At 38.2% G+C, this 21275-nt stretch overlaps 2 protein-coding genes across 5 annotated transcripts in view; one reads left to right on the top strand and one right to left on the bottom strand.

Annotated features, from left to right (window-relative positions):
• Window positions 1-21275, bottom strand: part of LOC113239250 (multidrug resistance protein homolog 49-like) — an 80058-nt gene that overhangs the window by 48528 nt on the left and 10255 nt on the right. For 2 of the 4 annotated variants that reach the window (XM_026476170.1, XM_026476172.1), the window contains exons 2-4: window positions 1534-1725; window positions 921-969; window positions 221-414 (exon numbers count right to left, since the gene is read on the bottom strand). In XM_026476170.1, coding sequence (XP_026331955.1) covers window positions 221-414; window positions 921-969; window positions 1534-1709 — 419 coding nt within the window. In that variant the 5' untranslated portion in view covers window positions 1710-1725. Of the gene's footprint in view, window positions 1-220; window positions 415-920; window positions 970-1533; window positions 1726-5723; window positions 5906-21275 lie in introns of those variants that run through there. The other 2 variants (XM_026476171.1, XM_026476173.1) reach the window with 2 other exon arrangements.
• On the top strand, window positions 8818-11938 carry LOC113239253. The gene is made up of 4 exons (XM_026476177.1): window positions 8818-9093; window positions 9912-10119; window positions 11095-11471; window positions 11621-11938. The coding sequence occupies exons 2-4, from the start codon at window positions 10097-10099 to the stop codon at window positions 11638-11640; spliced, it is 420 nt and encodes a 139-aa protein (XP_026331962.1). The 5' UTR covers window positions 8818-9093; window positions 9912-10096; the 3' UTR covers window positions 11641-11938.

The following is a 21275-nucleotide window of genomic DNA, read 5'->3' as shown; positions in this document are numbered from 1 at the left end:
GTCAAAAAATAACCACCAGAGTCTCACTGTAATCCAGTTTTTGTATTTCCTTGTCATAAGCAATATTCTCAAAGCAATATTTTCAAAGTTCCACGTGCTATGTCATAGCCTAAAAACTTACACAAAAACACCATATTTAAGCGATTTTGGGCACCTCATCGCCTTAAGCAGCTTGTGTGCTAGTTGGTATTGCAACGACTCTTAATACATGTGTACTTACAGAATTCTTCCGCCGCCAAATAAAGCAAGAGTGATTGTGGAAGTAGAGGTCCCTTTCTGGACCGTTCGGTCTATGAGTAGAGACGTAAACTCGCCGTAAATGATGACTCCAAGAGGCACAAAAAGTCCATTGACGGTTGCTAGTATCAACCCCAGGAATAACATGCCTAATTCCCATCGTTCCGCGAACCTGTACTGTAGAAAAACGTACGATAGTAGAATTTGTAGGGTATTCGCTTCTAAAACTATAATATTCTCGAAGTAAAAGAAATTTTGTTCCGAGATATCTCGGAAGCTAAAAAGTACGGATTTTATATTTACTCTGTTGTTCTGATTTTATATTTACTCTGAAAATTCATTTTCACTTAATTCCTTTTTCTGTTTTTAAATATATAAAGGACAACGCTACGTTTACAAAACATACTTACTTAGCCGAAATTGCTGCTGGACACCAACCCGTTACACCAAGTACTCAGCGAGGGATTTTGTTACGAATTAGAGAAATAAGAAACATTATACAGGTACATCAAGCTAATTATCGGATTATCCTCCACAAAAAATGGTAATATATCGTTCCATGGTATGGTTAAAATCTTAAACTTTAAGAACAGGTTTATACTAAAAATGTTTATCGGCAATTAAATACGATTAATGCTTCGTAAGAGGTTACTTTGTCTATAACAAGGAATTCAAATACTTACTAATTTGTGCCATTTGACAGGAGAGTGTCGTTCGCCGGTGTTTTCGTCACTAAACAAACAAGGAAAAAGGCTTTCTAAACAAAAATAATAAAATTAAAATAACGATCGAAAAACTGATTGCAAATGTATCGTTTCTTGTTGTATCTTGCAAAAGTATCGTAATAGTTAAGTTATAGAGATAACATACGGAGAAATTTAAATTTGTTAGAAACAAAAATAGTATTTTTATTTGCGAACATTATTGACCTCCTTGTCATAAACAACGCATTTGCATTTTGATAAATTTTGAGATATTGGCACGTAAAGTTTTTTTCTTTGAGAAATGTCAATTACGCAGATTTTAACGATAAAACTGAAACTAAATAAGATATTAAAAAAAACCATTTATTGACATTTCGTTTCGCCGATTTCAGACAATATGTTAATAACCTCAATTTCGCCAAAAATATAGACTAGGTACGATGGTAGATTAATTGTCCCTGAATATTATTAAATATCAAAGTGTTGGGATCCGGAAACCAACACAGAATAGTACCAGTAATAAATAGTAATTGTTTGAAAACTGGAAGACAAAAAAGCGAAATAGATTTCAAGACGTAAAAAATACACTTACGCCTCAGCGCTAAGAGTCTTATCAGTTAAGTAAGCTGATTGCTGTGCAAGTTGTGTGATAGTAAGCGAATTCTGTCGCCAGCTAGTGGGGATTGTGATTGTAGGCTGATCACTCAGTCGGCGAGGAAACTGTCGTAGACTTCCGGTACTCCTTCCCGCCTCATCACCACGTTTCATTCTCGGGTTAACCAAACTGGAACAAACAATTGTGACGTATATACTCTATGTATCTACCAGTGGCGAAGCGGCCACCGAATTCGTCAACCACAACTACCACTAGGTACCTAATAGCAGTTAAGTCCACCAAGTTCCTGCTCGGGCGCGGTGATGTTAACCGTAACAGTTTTATACATATCTTACTCTTTTTTATCACACTCATAGCCCCGCACTATGGAAACACACATAGACAACCACAAATTACACCCAAATTCACGAGAGAAATAAATGTAGGACTTAAACATATTTCTCCCGGCACCGGAATCAAACCCGGGACCTCTTGCGTGGTAGTCCAGCATGGTAACCGTTCGGCCACGGAGGCAGTTACTCTTGGCACAATAAAGCCACATGTGATCATACGTCAAAAATGCTTTTATCATATGAAAGTAAAGAACAAATTATATATTTATTTATTTATTATTTTATAAAAATAATAAATAATAATAAAAAAGGAGAATGTTATCAATTTGATTGTACGTTTTTTGTATGTATGCGGTAACCCGTGAACCGATTTTGACGTTTCTATCTTGTTAGAAAGAGGGTACCCTCAGAAGTGGTCCTATTTAAATTTGAAGAAAATATTCCATCTCTAAGGGTGGCAAACTAGGGGATGAATAACTTTTTTAGTACTCTGTACTGAGATTACTTTTACTTTAATTATCTATAATATCAATAAAATTTTATACACAAACTTAATAGTAGGCATCAAATGCAACAAATATATTACATTGAAGCATTTGCTGCGTGCATACATCAAGTAAGTACTTATTTGATATACTATATGCATTCTTTGTCATTGGTATCTTCCATACGTGTATGTTCAAGCGGGATTATTGTAAAGCTCGTTTTCAATAACCATGATTTTTTATATTTAAATTAATGTACATTTGGCTTATACCGGGGACGAGGATAGTAGACATTATCCGTGATATATATTATTAACCGTGAGCAAGCCCTTACCCTGCTCGACTAAAAGTTGTATGAATTAGAGATCAGTAGAAAACAGCCAGTTACGTCACAATTAGTCTGTGTGGTTACTTATTGTTCTTACAAACACAGATGAATTTTGTTATTATTCTACAAGTTTGTAACTTTAAAGTAGGTACACTTACAATCAACCGTCTCGATCTAGATTCTTCATTATATTAAACTGAATTCTGATGCTATTTTCATTCTTTTGCAAGCAATTATTGAGTAATTGGACTTTTTAATTTAGATAATTTTAATTAGATAATTTAAAAAATCCAAAAAACCATTTTTGAGCCTCTTTTTTCTTGGACATCAAGGATGAAAAACTTGAAAACAATATTTTGACATTTTGACAAATTGACGTAAGATCTGAAACCATAAAGTGCAAAACAAAAATGTCTATGTTATAAAAGAGTAGGTATTCATCAATACATATGTAATGGACTCAGAATTTTCAAAGCTTTAGAAATCTTTCATGATAAGGAGCGCAGCGGTTGTAATCGTGTTGTATGGAGCTTTCGATACTGGTAGGTCAGTAGTTAGTACCTACTCAAGGCTATTTTGTGATGTTTATATTCACAGTTATATGACCGATATCGACTTGAGTATCCTCGAGTTTGTTTTAGAGCACGTACCTACTTCAGCGATAAAACTAAACAAACACCTGTAGGTACTTATTAGGTTACTAGATACATACTTACAACAATGATAAGTCAAAATATATGCTGGTAGCCTGTAACGGGAGAGTAAGAAACCGCTTGCAGAAAATAGTCTTTAGAATTCCTACTGTGTAGGTTGCTGTATGGGCCATCAGCACACTTGATGCAGGAGCTTATTAACAACCCAAAGCAGCAGTAGAGTTCCAATAGGAATAAACCACCAATATATTGTAGATTTTTTTAATTTAATATTTTTAAACCGTAAGGCCAGGCAAAATAAGTAAGTCAGTCGGTAGAGCACTATGGGTATTTATTACATATAAATAAATGGGGCACAGTGATATTACACAGATACTACGACGTAAGTAAATACTTATAACAGGAACTAATACAAAATTACAGCAGAAAAGACACGCGCACATGAAAGACTTCTAACTCGAACCAGTGTTAAACGCTGTGTTGGACACTAACTGGAGCGCGCGGGGGTGCGGGTCGGTAATCACGCATAAAACGGAAGTTACCGGAAGTCCTTTCGTTCTTACCATATTTGGTCATGATAAATGGATATTTTGGCAAAACAGGGTCGATGGCGAGAAGCGCCATCTACATTCGCAAAGCATAATCTACTTCCTCGAGGATGGGTAGTCGTCGCGATATCGGGTAGGACGCTTCCGAGTACGCTTCGGGCGCACTAGATGGGATTGACACGCTATACTCTCCCCCTGCATTTCATGATGACGACCTCGTTAATGAACTGGCGAAAGTAGTTCCCCCCTTGCGTCTGACTCGGTGCGACACTTTCTCATTCGCCGAGAACACTCACGTCGAGGTACTATAGGTACTGCAGCAGTATTAAATCCATCACGATAAGGAGTGAGCTGCTTTGCATTTTCGCAACTTTCGCAAATTTCTATTCGGCTTTACTAATGGCGCAAAGAAGAAAGTCTTAGGAGACACCTTTTTAGTAGGCGTCTGACTGTTGGGAGACATGGTGATCGGAGGATGCGGCCCCGTGTCTATACGGTGCTGAGCGAAAGGTGTCGGCTCTCCCCCTGGCTGAAAAATGTCATCATTGTCAGAATACCGATTCGGATCCAGTAATTAAAACCGCACGCTTTCATCGACCCTAAGCACGTCTGAGCAGGAGCATGAAATGATCCGGTGAATAGGTTCAAAACACATTTTAAATTGAACGCTGCAATTACTAGCAAAATACCAGCACTCACAAGACAGAAGTCTATTACCACCTCAGCCGCAAGGAGAAAATCTATTCCGAGCAATGTTTCATTGTCACCGGCCTCTGGTAAAATTAGAAAAGGAGTTTTTATCACCCTCTCAGACGTCAACTTCGCGAGTATACCCATCGGCGAGCTTAATAGATTTACGTGCGGATCGAAGTGGATGGGCCTTCTGTTTAAGGATTTTGTATAGAGTGTGACCTGCAATAATATGCTTGGCACCAGTATCAATCAACGCGGTTCCACGCGACCTTAAAATTTCTATATTAAAAATGGGTCGTAAAACGCGGCGGAGTAATTTATCGGAGCTTTCACCGGTGCTCGCGACTTTTATAAAATTTTCCTTACGACTACAATTTATATAATGAGCACAAACATTTTTCGAACTACCACAGTTACTTTGTTTTCCACATTTTTCATAGTTGCTACAGTTTGTCACAAATAAATTTTCGTTGTTAAAATTATGATCATTATTCGGAATGTCTAGGTTAACCTTTCGATCCATACAATTGTCAACATTGGACAAAAAAATATTTTGATTATTATTTAAATCGCAAACTTTTTTCAGAATATCCAGGTTAACCTTTCGATCCATACATTTATCGTCGTGAAAATAAAAAAATATTATCACTCGAACAACTATTATCATTCGTAAAAAAATTACAAAAATCTTCTGAATTATCCATAGTAACCTCTCGGTCAATACATTCGGACTTTGTCACAAATAAATACATAGTTAACAGAACGACCAACATTTTCGTGACTGTAACATTTAGAATTGTGAAATGAACGGAATCGCATAAATTCTCGAAATCGTGGAAAGATGAGCGATCAGAGATTTCGAACTAGGTCAGCTGTACCCGTCGGAGAAAAGTTGAATTCTCGCGAAATTTCTTCGGCAAAAATAAATGTTTCACCTATCGCAACATCCGACACGTAATTATCATTAAATTCAGGTAACACCACATCATTATTACTAGAAACGGAACACTGTGCGTCCGTGTTCACACTATAAAAACTTTGTTCGGCGCACTTTTTACAATTTCTGCGAGTTACGTTTTTAGTATCGCACTGATAACAGGAGACGGGAATTGAAGTGTCACACTCACCTCGCTTTGCCAACTTACTGCACAGGTCCTTGTGATACCCGTACCGCTTGCAGTATATACAAAACGGCCGGGTTGCCTTCGACACTGAGCGGGGCCCGATTCCCAGTGGGGCCGACGCTTGGAAAACCAGACGAGTGACGGCGGGCACAACCGTGGCGCGCGTGGGCATCGCTAAGGTCGCTGCGGGCCGTGGTAACGTAGTTGCACCCGCGCCTACCGCGCCTGGAGGGAAGCTAGCAGCGTGAGTCGGTGATGCGGATGTCGGTGCACGCGCGTTGTACCTTGCTGGCTGGTTGAGAGGCGCGGCCACGCCGCGCTTTGCACACCACGCAGTGGATGACGATGTTACACTTTCATCGATAAAATCCTCTATCATGCGTGCATGAGAGATAAGTTCCGCGAAATTACTGCACTCTTCTCGACGTAACCTTTTCCTTATCCTTTGATTTAAAAGGCCGTAAACTATATCGAGTTGAACTTTTTCGGTGAGGTCTCCGAAGTAGATCGACTAGCGATGCGGGGGTAGCGTTACTAAAACACATCTTTGATGCTTGGGAAAGGTCCCAGAACGCTATTGGTGTTTTCTGTGACCTCTCAAAGGCATTTGATTGCGTTGATCATAATACTCTTATTAGGAAGCTGGAACATTACGGTGTAAATGGCAAGGCGTCGAAACTTGTCTCGTCATATCTCAACGGTAGAATTCAGAAAGTAGACATAAATGGAGTGACTTATTTGGGTTCTCCAGTAAAAATGGGTGTTCCGCAGGGCTCAATACTTGGACCTTTCTTATTTCTGATTTATATTAATGATCTGCCATTCTTAGTTAAGGACCATTGCGAAATAGTGTTGTTTGCTGATGACACATCCTTGATTTTTAAAACAGACAGACATGACATTAACTATGACCATATTAATAATACCCTCTCTAAGGTAGTTTATTGGTTTAATGCTAACAATTTATTGCTTAATGCCAAGAAGACAAAATGTGTTAAATTTGAATTACCTAACTTAAAATCGACTAGTCCAAGCATAGAAATAAACGGAGAAAAGTTAGACCTTGTTAATAAAGCAGTCTTCTTGGGAGTGACCTTAGATAGTAAACTTCAGTGGTTTCCACATATATCATCCCTGGCCAGCAGATAAAGCTCCGCTGCTTACGCAGTCCGCAGAATACGTGAGCTTACCGATGTTAGTACTGCTAGACTAGTTTACTTTAGTTACTTCCATAGTATAATGTCCTACGGGATTCTCATGTGGGGTAAAGCGGCAGATATTCAAACCATATTTGTATTGCAAAAACGAGCGATTCGTTCTGTGTACCGTTTAGGCTCTCGGGTATCTCTCAGAGAAAAGTTTAAGGAGACTGGTATCATGACTGTGGCATCACAGTACATTTACTCAAATATTTTATATGCCTGTAAAAATATACATAATTTCAATAAGAAAGAAGATATCCATAATATTAACCTTAGAGCTAAGTCCAAACTCATGGTACCACGATTTCGTTTAACCAAGGTAAACAACTCTTGTATGGGGAACTGTATACGTTTTTACAATAAGATTCCGGAGCATATATTAAGTTTATCATTTCCTAAGTTTAAAAACTACATTAAAAATATTTTGATCGAAAAATCATATTACAAAATTGAAGACTACGTGTTAGATAAAGATGTATGGAAAGACGACATGGCTCCAGAATCCACACAAATTTGATTCAAAGCGTATTCCATGGCATTTAAGTTTATTTGAAAAGAGCAATCCCTAGAGTTTCTTGCTCGTTCTTCTCAGGGAGGTCAGCGTAGTGAACGAGCAGTAGCTTAAATGTGACGTTTTCAAGTGTAAATTTATTTTACCTATGGAATAAATTATCTTTGACTTTGACTTTGACTTTGAAGGACAGCTTCGATAATAGGGCTCTCGCTCAGGCTACAAACAGATCCGTGTTTTCGTCACGTTGTTCCATGGAGAATAACTCTTTATAGATTTTGTAGGGCGGCCGTCAGTCGCCGTAAGCGCTTCGCAATCAAGTAATAACGTCGTTCCACGATGTAGTTTCGTGATTCGGACTTTGTCACCAGATTGCAGCAGGTCCTATCAGGAGCATTGATATGCCGCGTATAGCTTTATCATCGGACACGTTGGCGCAGTCTTTCAACTTTCGACCGCGTCCACGAACGCCTCGACGGAGTCAGAGTGGTCGCCGGACAAGCGAGCGATGCACGTTGTGAAATTATCAGGAGTAGGGTCTGGTGCTGGAGATGTGACAACAAACGAAGCTGGCTCAATTTGCCAGTCCAGCACTCGATCCAATAGCATCTCGAAGGATTCTGCCTGAGAGCGCTGCATCGCAGCCATCATGCTGGATAACAGTTTAATCCATGAATATCACTCAAGATCGGCTCAACGTTGCGTAGCCATTTTATGGCCAGGCAAAATAAGTAACTCAGTCGGTAGAGCACTAAGGGTATTTATTACAAATAAATAAACGGGGCACAGTGATGTTACACAGATACTACGACGTAAGTAAATACTTATAACAGGAACTAATACAAAATTACAGCAGAAAAGACGCTGGCACATGACAGACTTCTAACTCGAACCAGTGTTAAACGCGCTACTTCCTCGAGGATGGGTGGTCGTCGCGATATCGGGTAGGATGCTTTCTAGTACGCTTCGGGCGCACTAATTGGAGGTTGACTTGCTATAACCTTAAATTTTTTTTAAAACTGTCGTTTTGGGGGTGCCAGAACAACAAGTCTCAAGTACAGCTAGGGTATAGCTGTACTTGACGCTGGAGGCTCACAAAAGTATACGCAGGGCAGTCTATGTTCTATAAACGCACGCAATATTGGGTTCAAAGTGTCAGGGATTCTCTCCCTGATACCCCTGAACCAACCGTAGCTTCGATGCCAAACGTTGTCCAGACCCCCTCGCCGTTTCCAGCGACATACTTGGACCACAACGTGGCCGCCGTACCCAACATGTCAAAATACTCCTTCGTTGACTCCTATTGATATAGGCCAGCAAATAGCCACAGCTATTGCCTCTATCGCCCACCACTTCTAAATCGCCTCTGCCCGTGTTAATGGGAAATTATAGAGAGTGGCTTTCATTTCAGAGTAGCTACGCGCGCACTAGCCAGTTCAATGCTGCCACTAACTTGACTCGCTTGGCGGACGCGCTGCGGGGACCCGCCCGTGAAGCGGTGGACGTACTTCTTGATAATACGCAGGAACCAGATGAAGTTTTACGCGTACTTGAGCGAACTTACGCTCCACCGGAGCTAGTGATCGCCCGAGAGGTCGCGGTACTTCGTTCATTTCCTAATGGGACCTATCCAGAGCAACTTAATCATTTTGCAAATAAGGTCAGTAATTGCGTTGCTTCTATCAAAGCCATTAAACAGCAGGAGTACATATTTTCTCCGGAGATAGTTCGTGCGGTACTGTGAAAACTTAACGAGCTAACTAGGGCAAGGTTAGCCGATTTTGCTGCGGAGCACAACACGTGGGTTATTCCAAATTGGAAATTCTCTCTTTATTTGCTGACAGACTACTAAAGGTCACATACATGCCAGACCTCAAGGGCACCTTGGCAACACACGCTGTCAAGCCTCCTATTCCTAAACGGGAATCAATTCATGAAACATCAAGTAAAATTCCTAAGATTTCTATTTGTGTCATTTTCCAGCAAGGACACGCGTCTGTCGCTTGCCCAGGTTGTAAATCGCTGAATGTAGAAGCCAAAATTTGCTACCATTCCGAGTTCTTAGGTTTTCGCGATTGTTACACATAGGAAATGAAACTATTTTTCCGGATTTAAACCGACGTTTCGGGTCCTTTACAGGTCCCATGGCCGTCAACCGTGACCATGGGACCTGTAAAGGGCCCGAAACGTCGGTTTGTTTGAAAAAACAAACATACGCGATTTAAATCCGGAAAAATAGTTTCATTTCCTATTTGCTACCATTGTTTAAAAAGCGACCCACATTGGAACGGTGTGGCGTGAAGTGCTGTAACAGACTTTCCCATTCGCTACTCTATAACTACACCTTGAAACCTGTTCAGCAAACGTCAGGTGACTCAAATAAACCTTCTACATCGCAGCAGGCCAAAGAATGCAATGACCATTCGGTGTCCTACATAAATATTACAGAAACTGTCGACTCAACCTGCAATGTTTCAGCTTTGTCTCAAAAATGCGCACGCCCTCACGCGCTGTTGAGAGTTCTACCTGTATTAGTGCGGGCGCTTCTGCTGAGTTTGAGATCTACGCCCTGCTCGACGTTGACAGCACGGTGACTCTCATCGACGCGGACGTCGCAAACCGAATTGGTGCAGAGGAGTTGTCCAGAGAGTCCATACGCTTAGATGGTGTGGGTGGCATGTCCAAGGTAACGACAGTTGGCTATACAAAATTTTTTATTCGCGATCGCGATATGGCTGACGAATATACTATAGAAAATGCGCGTTCTGTACACGGACTCTCCTTACGCTCGCAATTGATTTCCAAACGCGATCTAGGTGGCTTTAATCATTTAGCACACCTTGCAGACGTCTAACATTTGGAAGAGGCCACCCCTACTATTCTCATAGGTGCGAGTGACTGGCATCTCTCTATAAGCAGAGAAACCCGCGCAGGAAGGCCATCGTAGCCTGTCGCTACGCGTACTCGTCTTGGCTGGAGGTTACACGGATTCGCTTCTTGTAGAACAAAAGCGGTAGAGTTTGTTATCAATCTTAATGAACTAGAGCATGACTCCATTGTAGCACCTTCGCGAGAACAAAACAGTCTGGATACAACAAGTGTAGTTGTGTTAAAATTACGCGGAGAAGCTAGATCATACAAACCAGTATATAGAGTCGTAGAGATCCTAGATGATAGTTTAAATGTAGCTGTTGACGCTACATTTAAACTACAAACTACAAACAGTCTAACTGGGCAGACCGTTGATTTGTGGATCTCTCATTTCACCTGACTCCTCCTAAAGAATGGCCAGTCAAGGTAATACGCAATGGAGAACCTGCACCGGACTTACAGCAAACAGTGGTTGTACCTTCAGATGAGGTCCTCCTTCCACAGTCTATAGTATCGGGACCCGAATCGGTTCAGCATATGGCCACGTTTACTAAGGGCTGCAGTCCGCATTGTTTAGCCGCGAGAATGTCTAGATCTTCCCTTGGTTTGCCCTTAACTCTAAATTCAAAATTATTTTGTATTCAAAATATTCATCTGCCATCGTCATATTACTAGCTGAGTTATCACTTCTCTTGAAGTCGCAGGCTGACATCTTTGGAGTCGAAATGGCCCACATTCATGAGTCCAAGCCCATTTCAAAAACAAGCCGTCTCTCATCATTTTCGCCTAGGCTTCAGGACGGTCTCCTGGTTTTGGATTTGAGAATTAAGGCACTGCCCAATGAAGACGAACACACGAAGAACCGCATCCTCCTCGACGATCGCCATCGCGTCATATGCCTATTAATCGCCAATCTCCATAACAAGGCTAGTCATGGCTTTCACGAATATGTACTCAACGATTTAAGAGAGCATTTCTGGGTGCTACGAGGTCGGAGAGCTGCCAGAGCCGTGGCGGCAGAATGTTTTGAACGCAAACGCCGTAAAAGCTCCCCACGATGTCCACGCGACCTTCCTCCGGAGAGACTTCTTCATCATACAAGACCATTTACCAACGTCTGCCTTGATAACTTCGGCTTGTATCGATCGGCCGACGCTGTGAAAAGAGGTGGGTAACTGTTTTCCCCTGTTTAGTCACTCGCGCCCTTCATCTAGAAATAGTAGCCACTCTATCAACTGACTCCGCCATAATGGCCCTAAGAAGACTGATTGCGAGACGAGGCTGCCCGAGTAAAATTCTATCTGTTAATGTTGTAGTGTCGCGAGACGAGAATTAATTGCACCTTCTGGACTCCCTATTGAAACCTACTCTGCCGTCAACAAAACACAATGATGTTCGTACTCACGGCCGCCCCTTTCATGGCTGGCGAATTGGACGACAGCGATCTGAAGCTAAGGTCATTATGGAAACAGCTTACTCTCAACAGGATACCGTCCAGCCCATCTGCGAAAAGCACTCCATCGCTGTCAGTAGCACAGGTGATATTATTGTAATCGCTCACTTGCCGACAACACCTACCAGTTATTTGCCACTAATTAACCGTGCTCTGCACCAGGGCCCGGGATGTTGGCAACTGGCTGGTGCAGTGGCTCGCTGACAGCGAAGAATAATTTAAACCTCTGACAGTCGTTGTCAGAGGGCCGCCAGAGCTATACATTATTTGATCAAATTGTGAACTATATTTAAATGTACTATTTAGCACTTTCCTGATGTTATATTTGTCCGCTGGTTTGTTAACAATAGTCATTCGGGGTATTCATTTTTATATATATCCGGAACGGAAACCGGAAATCAAACTGTGCTCATTACTTACTACCTATTTTCTACTATTTAGTATTTTTCTTGACATATTTTCTACTTTGCGCTAACGGAAATATTAAAGAAATAAAGTGGCCAGGCATTCTGACGTCAGGTTGGCTGGACCACTTTACGTTTTCCATGGTTCTAGCAGTATATGATTTACTTTTTTTATATAGCTATTTTCTACCTAATTTCTTCCTAAACATACTTTTTTTTCACTATTTCAGAAAGCTTCTATAAAAAGTTATTTAAAAAAAATAATAAAACGCCTTTGCAAAAAATATCATCTAAAAAAGACAGTTTATCTTCTCTGTGTAATTGCTAATAATAGTTTTGCAGGCGCTTAGACTAAGCCAACAATGGTTTCTGGATTATCTTTGCAAGCTATATTTTATTACAATTATTGTAGTAATTACAAGCTGAATTCACTATTACAAACGTAAATTCCATGTGTAGGTATTAAGAAATGCGAACGAATTATAACCAGTTATTTAATCGTTTAGTTGTCATTTGATAGTAAATATTCGGAACTATCCAAAGTATTCACAATGGTGAAAATAATTGTGCTAAGTCTGCTTTCATAACGTCATTAATAATTAAAAATAGTAATAAACTAGTAACTTAAACGCATTAACGATGAAAGGAGATAGACCGTCAGCATCACCGTTAGAAGAACGAAAAAGTGTGATTTCTAAGTTTGAAAAGTATTTTTAGATATAAATGACCTTCCTTCACCCTGTGATCAAGTGTTCAGAAATCTTAGTGAACTGTTACAATATAAGATGCCAGAAAAATGTTCAGTTTTATCCGTGGGCCAGAACCCAGATAAGCCTGAAACTATTTTTCTCGAAATACAGTACATAACTTGCATTGGTTTAATTGAATATGTCTTAAAATATATATAAAAAATTCTGAAAAAAAATTTCAGTGCATGACTTTCAGGGAAAGACCCGGCCTACATATAGGACAGTAGGATAATGAGTATAGAATAGGCCTTATATTAACAATGACAAAACTCATTTTCTTCTGCGTACTTATTTAGAGAATCGGTGGATATAATAAATGAACTTATTTTTTTATTATATATAATAAATTTCAAAACATTTGACACATACTCCAACATCACATTATCAGTAATGGGAATTTCGCCTCGAACAAACTAAAAGCAAGGCTAAAGTAATATGTTTCTGGGCAACTTGTTTAGCGCCACACTATCCTCTTTCCGAATCTTCATGAGCAGGGCAGTCGGGCTCAACGGAGGGGTGGTGGAATATATATTTCCCTGTTTCTGTAATCTTCATCATCAACATCAATATTTGAAGAAGCTGAAGCATCTAGTAACTCATGCGCTGCTAATGGTCTGCTAAGAAATTGCTTTTTACCAAGCATCGATTAATTGATAATATTGATGGGAAACCAAAGGTTATTTAACTATGTAAAAACTTTGAAAAATGAAATCTTAACGTGAATTATAATATTTTGTACACACCTTTTATGTGACATATCTGCAACTTACTATTATGGTACATTTTTAAATGAAATATTTCAGAAAAAACATACAACTTGGGTTTTTTTTATTTTTGCCACAATATTACAAAGACTCATTATCACACATTTTCATAATTGATGAAAACCTTATAAATAAATAATAAATAACGCACACACTCAACATAGCCCCGCACTAGGGAAACCCTATGTCGCGGGTGCCATGGACACACACATAGACAACCACAAATTACACCCAAACTCACGAGATAAATAATTGTAGGCCATACAACTATTTCTCTCGGCCCGGGAATCGAACCTGGGACCTCTGCGTGGCAGTCCGGCATGGTAACCGTTCGGCCACGGAGGCAGTTAACTTACAATAATAACACTTATAGGTGGGTAGTGAGGTATATTTTTAATCTTACTGACCTGTATGTAGGACAGTAGGTTTATTGGGTTAATTTCTACGTATAATGTGTTCCATTAATTACAAAATTGGTCCTACTGGGAATCCAATGCTTGTGACCTCCTCATCCAGTATTCAGAATGCTAACGGGTGAGCTAATGAGATTGTTGACCCATTGTACAATACAATACAATATATTACAAATATTCTTTATTGTACACTGAGACAAATACATTAATAAAAAAAAGGTACAACTGGTGGCCTTATTGCTAGATAGCAACTTTTTCCTGGCTACTTTGGGGTTACAGGACAAACTAAAGGTAATAATTGGATAATTGAAGGGGCAACAGAATATAGTTACATAAATTAAAAGTAGGATTACTTAAAACATAATAATTTTATTATTACTTAAAACAGAAAATTTAAAACACGTAGGAATAGGGATAAACGGATAATTAGGGAGTATAAGGTAGGCAATAAATTTTGCTTTGCTGCAAAACTCTTTTGCGTTTTATTTTGTTAGCGCTATATCAAATCACACTTTTTAAGTTTTGCTGTTAATTACCAAACTCTCTGTAGACCAGACAATAGCAGAAATATACACATACAATGCTTAAACTTTATCAGCGCCGAAGCTACTTCGTATATTAAAACATTGGATAGGTTATTTTGCGGCATGTGACCAGACCAAATACCTTCACATGACACGACACGATGACGGTCTCGAGTATGTATCGTTGAATGATTTGATTTAGATCAGGGCCCACCAAAGCGAACTGAATTAAAATAGTATTGTTGTCGCCGGCCAAGTAGATCTGCCAGACAGCTATTATTGTATAACTATTGTACTAATCTCAACCCTAAAAACAATTCATTGAGACGCGTCTGCGATGTGCGTAAGTGATATTATCAATGTATGTCTAGGTAAACACTTTTGGAATTTATATCACTATATTCTTATATCACTATAGATATATTTTTTTTAATCTTCATTTAATTTTATCACTTTTATTTTAGAAAACATGCCAGTCTTATCATAACTTTATTCTGATTGTGATGCAATTTACAGTAAAAATTATTTTTTTATATTATACACACACATATATATATATGTATATATATATATATATTAAAAGTACTACGTTAACTATCGCCCATTTACTATTTCACACAACATTTTTGTATATTTTGACAAGGGGCAGAATCCCTTGAAAGAAGTTGACGTTGGAGCGGAATTGTATGGAAACATCAGTAGTTGTCACAGGCTTTCGTTCTTGGTACATTCCGGAAACAAGTGTTGGTCGTCTTCAATTTCATTACTAACTTCACAATTTGGCGAACTCACTTTTTTCATAAGATATCCAAACCTGTTCGACGTATAATGTCGGGAACGTAGTCTAAACATTATAACAACATCTAGCCTGCACAATTCAGAATTATTAAACCACGGTATGTGGTGTGGCTCACATTGTAATGTTCCGTATGCCTTTATCTCTGGACCTTACATTAAAGATTTCTTTCCAGCTGTCAATACTTAGTTTTTTATATTTAGTTAGGATTTCGTGATAAAAGGGCAGTAGGTATCCGTATACTAGGTTTAAATTATGTGAATAAAACTGGGTGGCCGCAGTAAGGTGTCCAAGATGCTGGCAGCGTTCACCTTTGTATGGCTATACTAATGCGTTGGACAAGATAGCTTAAGTTTCTTCTAGCCCGTAAGTTTCACAGACAGTCTATTAATGTTTTGGATAAAATTTTGTACAGACGAAGGGCACCGAGACCCCACAGGCCAAGGGTTTCGACTCGAAAGACTGTAAATAGATACCTATATTAAGATACATGCACAGTCGGATAATATAAACTCGTGGTATAATAAGGACACATGTGATAATATTATGTCCAAAGTGCTTTTTATGCCATGAAAGTCAGAAAAATAATACGGACTACATGAAACTAATTATGTACTGTAATGATGTATGTGAAATTATACAGGTAACTCTCCTATTTAATCATAAAAAGTTATTGACTAATTTCGTGAAAAGTTGTCAGCGTGTGCAGATTCCAAATGTCGACTTAGACGAGGCTATTTTTCTGTCACAGTCGAAATTTTCAGACTAATTTGAAAGAAACTATAATATCAATAATTATTACTTCTTTAAGAAAAGAACTACATGTACAAGCTAAACTGATCTACAACAATTCAAAATTAAGATTGTACTTAAATACAATTCTTGAATTTCGATGTGTGCGTGCGTGTGCGTGTGCGTGCATGCGTGCGTGTGTGTGATTATATTAGAAAAGTAGAGTACAGATATCTATTCTCATCGTTGATCAAAATATTAACCATACGAGTGGAGTCGAAAAACAAATTTGAATTGCGGTGTAAAGAAAATTATACGATTCGCCAGCATTTTCAAAATGAACTCTGTGCATTTGGAATAGAGTATTACACTATGACCGTTTTTCAGTTATTAATGGTGCGTTTTATGTAAGAACTGTTGACGTAGTGATTACGTAAGTACTTTCTGTGTGACGCCATAGGAGCTACGCTACGTAGCATGAAACCTTGGCAACGTCAGGTATAAGATGTTACAACCGATCCAAACTATTGTATAATATAAATGCAACAATTTAATTAGGTGTGTGTATGTGTGGTCTCTTAGGTAAGTAATTATAGACAAATATACAGTAATTAATGTTTTATTTTACATATTATTATCTCTTCATAACGACTACACTAAAACAAACTGAATTGGTTATTTCAGGCCAGGCAGTGTGGGTGAAAAATAGGGACATGCAGAGATAGCCTTTTCATCCTCATAGGATTAGTATTAGAAATCAGCGTTAATAGTTTATGATTATACAATGTGTATACATATATTATATAATTATTAATACAATATCGTATTTATTATATATTAATAATCATAACAAACTAGTGAAGTAATTTCACAGAAAATAATTGAATATCAATTCAATAAAAGTTTAAAATATATTATATATTTAAGTTATAGTGCATTCAAACAAAAAAATAATAATATTAATAATGTGCCAGTCACCTACACCAATTGCCTGGTCTCAAACTAGGGAATTCCCTGTACCATGAGAATACCAGAGTAATGGAATCCACACCAGATCACAACCAATTTGAACCGGAAATCGAACCCAGGATTTCCGTATCCAGCACCCACAGTGCGAACCACGTGCGAACCGTTGAGCCTTCAAGGTCTTCAGAATGATGTTTCACTTCAAAAAAAATTATTTAACATTAAATTAGACGTTTTTGAGTTTCACACCCAATTTTATTTATTATCCTTCAATAAAAAAAGGTATTTAACTAATTACAAATGAAACATTAATCATGACTCTATACTAGTTTATATAGATCGTGTCTACAGATAGTCATTGAGTCTGATGTTTTTACAAATATATAAACTGCTCAAAACAATTAGGGGAACAATATTTTGGTTCTTTCTATTGTTTAAACTACAATTAAGTTTAAAATAAATTTTATGTTATTTTTTTCCTGGTTAATTTTTTTATTACTACAATTAATGAAAAAAAATAATTTTGCATTTTTTTTAATTAAAAAGAAATCTACATTGTTGGCGAAAAACTAATTGGTGATGAAAAAGGTCTGTCAAAGAAATATTCCTAAATCGATTAAATATTCCTGTTTAGTGACTTCCAGTAACGTGTGTGACCTCGATGAGCCTAATCACAGCTTAACAACGACGTAGCATGCTTCGTATGATCCTCCGAATATCTTCTTGTGGAATTCGCTCCCATTCTTTGAAATTGTTTACCATAGACCACATACATACTTTTATTTCTTCCATGTTGTTTATTGTGTATCAGATTGTCTGTTTACCTATTTTTTGTTTTATTTAATGTATATTTAGGGGACTATGGGTTTATTTATAAGTTAATTTTAAAATATGTATTTTTTATATGTGTGTAACTGTTTGTCCCTCAATAAAAAAAAATAAAAAAAAAATTCTTCAATCAACGCTTCAGTGAGTTGCTGCAGTGTTCGATGTGTAATAGGACGCTTCTGAGTGCACCTGTCACCCAAGTCCCCAGTGTATTCAATCGGATTTAGGTCAGGGCTCATGGAAGGCCACTCCATCACACGCATTTCATGATGCCATAAATAATCTGACGTGATGGCTGCAGAACGTGGCTTGATATTATCTTGCATTAAAAGAATATCTGGGCCGATACCAGATGATGCGGGCAAAACATGATCTTAGAACACGTTTTCTATGTAAGCTTGAGCACACAACCGCTCGGGAACAACGACGAGATCTGTGCGCTCGTCCAAATTAACTTCACCCCAAACCATCACATAACTACATCCAAATTTATCATATTCCTGGACTGCCACTGTCGACAGTTGACGATGTAGCGATCTTGCAAACGTGTAGTTTTTCTCTTTCGACCTTCACCACGCCTCCCGTGAGTATTCTCCCGTCTTCCGGTATCGCTTCCAAAGTCTGTAGATAACAGAAGGGGCTACTCCAAGATCATTTCCTACATAATGCATAGTTCGACACTCTTCCAGCAAAGTGACAGATCGTGAGACATGCAATGACAGACAGTCAGATTTCGTATTATGACCTAAACACTCGCTTCAATGAATAACAATACTCAAAAGACTCACTTCAATCTCTATTAATACTCAAAAGATCTGAAAACCCACTTAAATGTGTTTTCTGTGATTAGAAAGTAAAAAAAAATCAATGGCGTCACTTTACTTTTAGGTGTATAAAACTCTTGGCCACTTTATTGAGAATTATGAACAAAAACGCCGATTCTCTTTTATTTTTTTAATTTCTTCGACAATGCCTCTACATTTAGTGGCCAGTTATAATTAAATCCTTAAGCAAAAAGTTTAGTTCTACTTTAAAGTTTTGTTCCCCTAATTGTTTTGAGCAGTTTATATATATTATAAATTAGTTTATACCCTTGGTAGTCAAAAGAGCTTTTATCACATGAAAGTCATGTAATATATACAAACTACGTCAGATAAGTCGTGCATGTGTGAACTCTCATAGAAAAGTTTAACAATTACCTACTTTCGTTTGAATAATCTTTAAATCGTTCTTTAATATCTTCTGTAAAGTTGTCATTGTGCAGACGTGGCCTCATTACATCCTTAGAGTAATAAGGTTATTGCTTTTTATAGTACTGAGTTTTCGACCACAAGGTTTACAACTTAGTAGAGCGAGCCGTGGCGTCCCCATGGTAGTTGAAACGCAAGTGAGTTTGCGTTCGAAAATAGTATTTTCCATATAAATGTGTGATGAACCGTTTTTTATTTATATTATGAGCTTTTAACATCTGTTTATGAAGGGAAAGGACTTGACTGAATTACAATAATGGTCATAAATTCTTAGGCATGTCGCGTCGTGATGCCGTCGCGCCGTCGCCGTTTCGTTATTTGTTGCTAGTCGCCAACTGGTATGTCTGCAGCCGGCATTCACCCCACAGGCGACAAGAAAAGAGAGGTATTCAGGCTATTGTATTGAAAAAAATATCAATGTTGGTCGAGAGTTATCAAAACCATTATATTATTACTTATAGTAGCGTAAGGGCCAAACCACAGACCAAACAAAACTAACAAGGAAATTACGTTTTAATACCAGTTTTAATATCAGTAGAGCTCCTTGTGAAACAGTTTGTCCAGGGAAGTACTGCCACTTTACCTATTTCTGTCGCCAAGCAGTGATGTAAGCATTAAAGGTAAGGGTACTGGTGAAATTACAGGTACATGGGACTTGTCAACTTGTCTCAGAGTGTTGGGCGCAATGGTAGTGCCCCTCAGATCTTTGTAATTTAATACTCTGAGTGGTACTGCGACTGTTAGGGACAGGTGTGTCGTTTTCCACCAGGCCCACGACTTATACGTACAGTCACTTGGTATTATAACAGAAAAATCTGCGGCCTCGTTGATGCTGAACACTTAGTCACTTATGTAATACCTAAATGTTACAGTTCGTGAAAAATCTACGTCGTCTATGTTTCACGTAATAACGTACACACTCAACATTAGAAGTGGGCCGAATATTCGTTTTATGTTCGGTATTCGGTATGTTCGGCACAATAACCGAACATTCGTATTCGGCCGATTATTCGGTAAAAATGCCGAACTTTCTGCCGAATATACTTTTTGCGAAAAATTAAATCGTTTAGGTACGTACCTACCTGACTGATTAGTTAATATCGTACGTACCTACATCTAAAAAATGATAATGAATGCTTCTAATTCTAAGAAATGATTGCTTTGGATAATCAACCGATCTCAAATGTAGAAGATATAGATTTCAATAGACTAATGAACCTCATTAAACCAAAATATCAAATACAGAGCCGACATTTTTTTTGGAGAAAGATGTATTCCTCAATTTTATAAAAAATAATCCATCAATTTTTTCTTTTAATGCATAGTTTTTTAGTAATTAAACATACCAATAATGTGTACTACAGATACCCTATTCTATAATAAACTATGATGAAACGTGCTTTCACACTTAAAATCAGGTTAGTTAGTTAGGTCCTCTAAGAACTAATGCTTCGTGTTTGATGTGTTTGTATCAGTGATATTGTTTATTGTTGTCGCTACAACAAAATATAATATTTCGTATAGTTCAAACATACCAACAGACTACGATAAAAAAGAAACAGGAAAAATAATAATATCGTCAGCTTTGTAAACCTCGTAACTCCGTTTTTGAACGAAAACCTCACACGGTTACGAGCTTTTCAGATTTAGCCGACAATATAATATTATTTTTAAATTGTATGTGCAATAATAAAAGGAAACAACTTAATTACCGCCTTAGTCAGGAGTCATTATTTTGATAATTGAGAATCATGATCCAACTAGTTAGTGCAGCGTTAAAGCAGACGGCTTATTAAATTTCATAGAGTCAATAAATTTGAGTGTAAAAATAAAATAAGTACTTGGCTATTAGCACTTGAATATGATGAAACAGAACAAATATTGGTATAGCTCGTTTTGCGTCAATCGTATCCCATTGTAACTCTAGACAGGTAACACTCTAGTCCGCTCCAAATCTCATTATCACTCACGAAGAAACGCACAAACGCTCACACAAACACGCATGCACACACACTCACTCGCACATGCACATACGCACACGCACACGCACACACACACACACACACACACACACACACACACACACACACAC

The sequence above is a fragment of the Hyposmocoma kahamanoa genome, unplaced genomic scaffold (assembly GCF_003589595.1).
Source record: "Hyposmocoma kahamanoa isolate Upper Pololo Valley unplaced genomic scaffold, ASM358959v1 99705, whole genome shotgun sequence".
In the NCBI taxonomy this organism is placed as follows: domain Eukaryota; kingdom Metazoa; phylum Arthropoda; class Insecta; order Lepidoptera; family Cosmopterigidae; genus Hyposmocoma; species Hyposmocoma kahamanoa.
The sequence above is the reverse complement of the archived record's forward strand: the minus strand, read 5'-3'. Positions and strand labels throughout refer to the sequence as shown.

What these genes read in the sequence shown, in the direction of transcription:
- LOC113239253 (XM_026476177.1), top strand. Translation starts at nt 10,097, where the DNA reads ATGGTGTGGGTGGCATGTCCAAG. An exon ending in GTGTGGGTGGCATGTCCAAG is followed by an intron (nt 10,120 to 11,094) that starts GTAACGACAGTT and finishes ATTTTCGCCTAG; the next exon opens with GCTTCAGGACGGTCTCCTGG. An exon ending in GGCCGACGCTGTGAAAAGAG is followed by an intron (nt 11,472 to 11,620) that starts GTGGGTAACTGT and finishes TTAATGTTGTAG; the next exon opens with TGTCGCGAGACGAGAATTAA.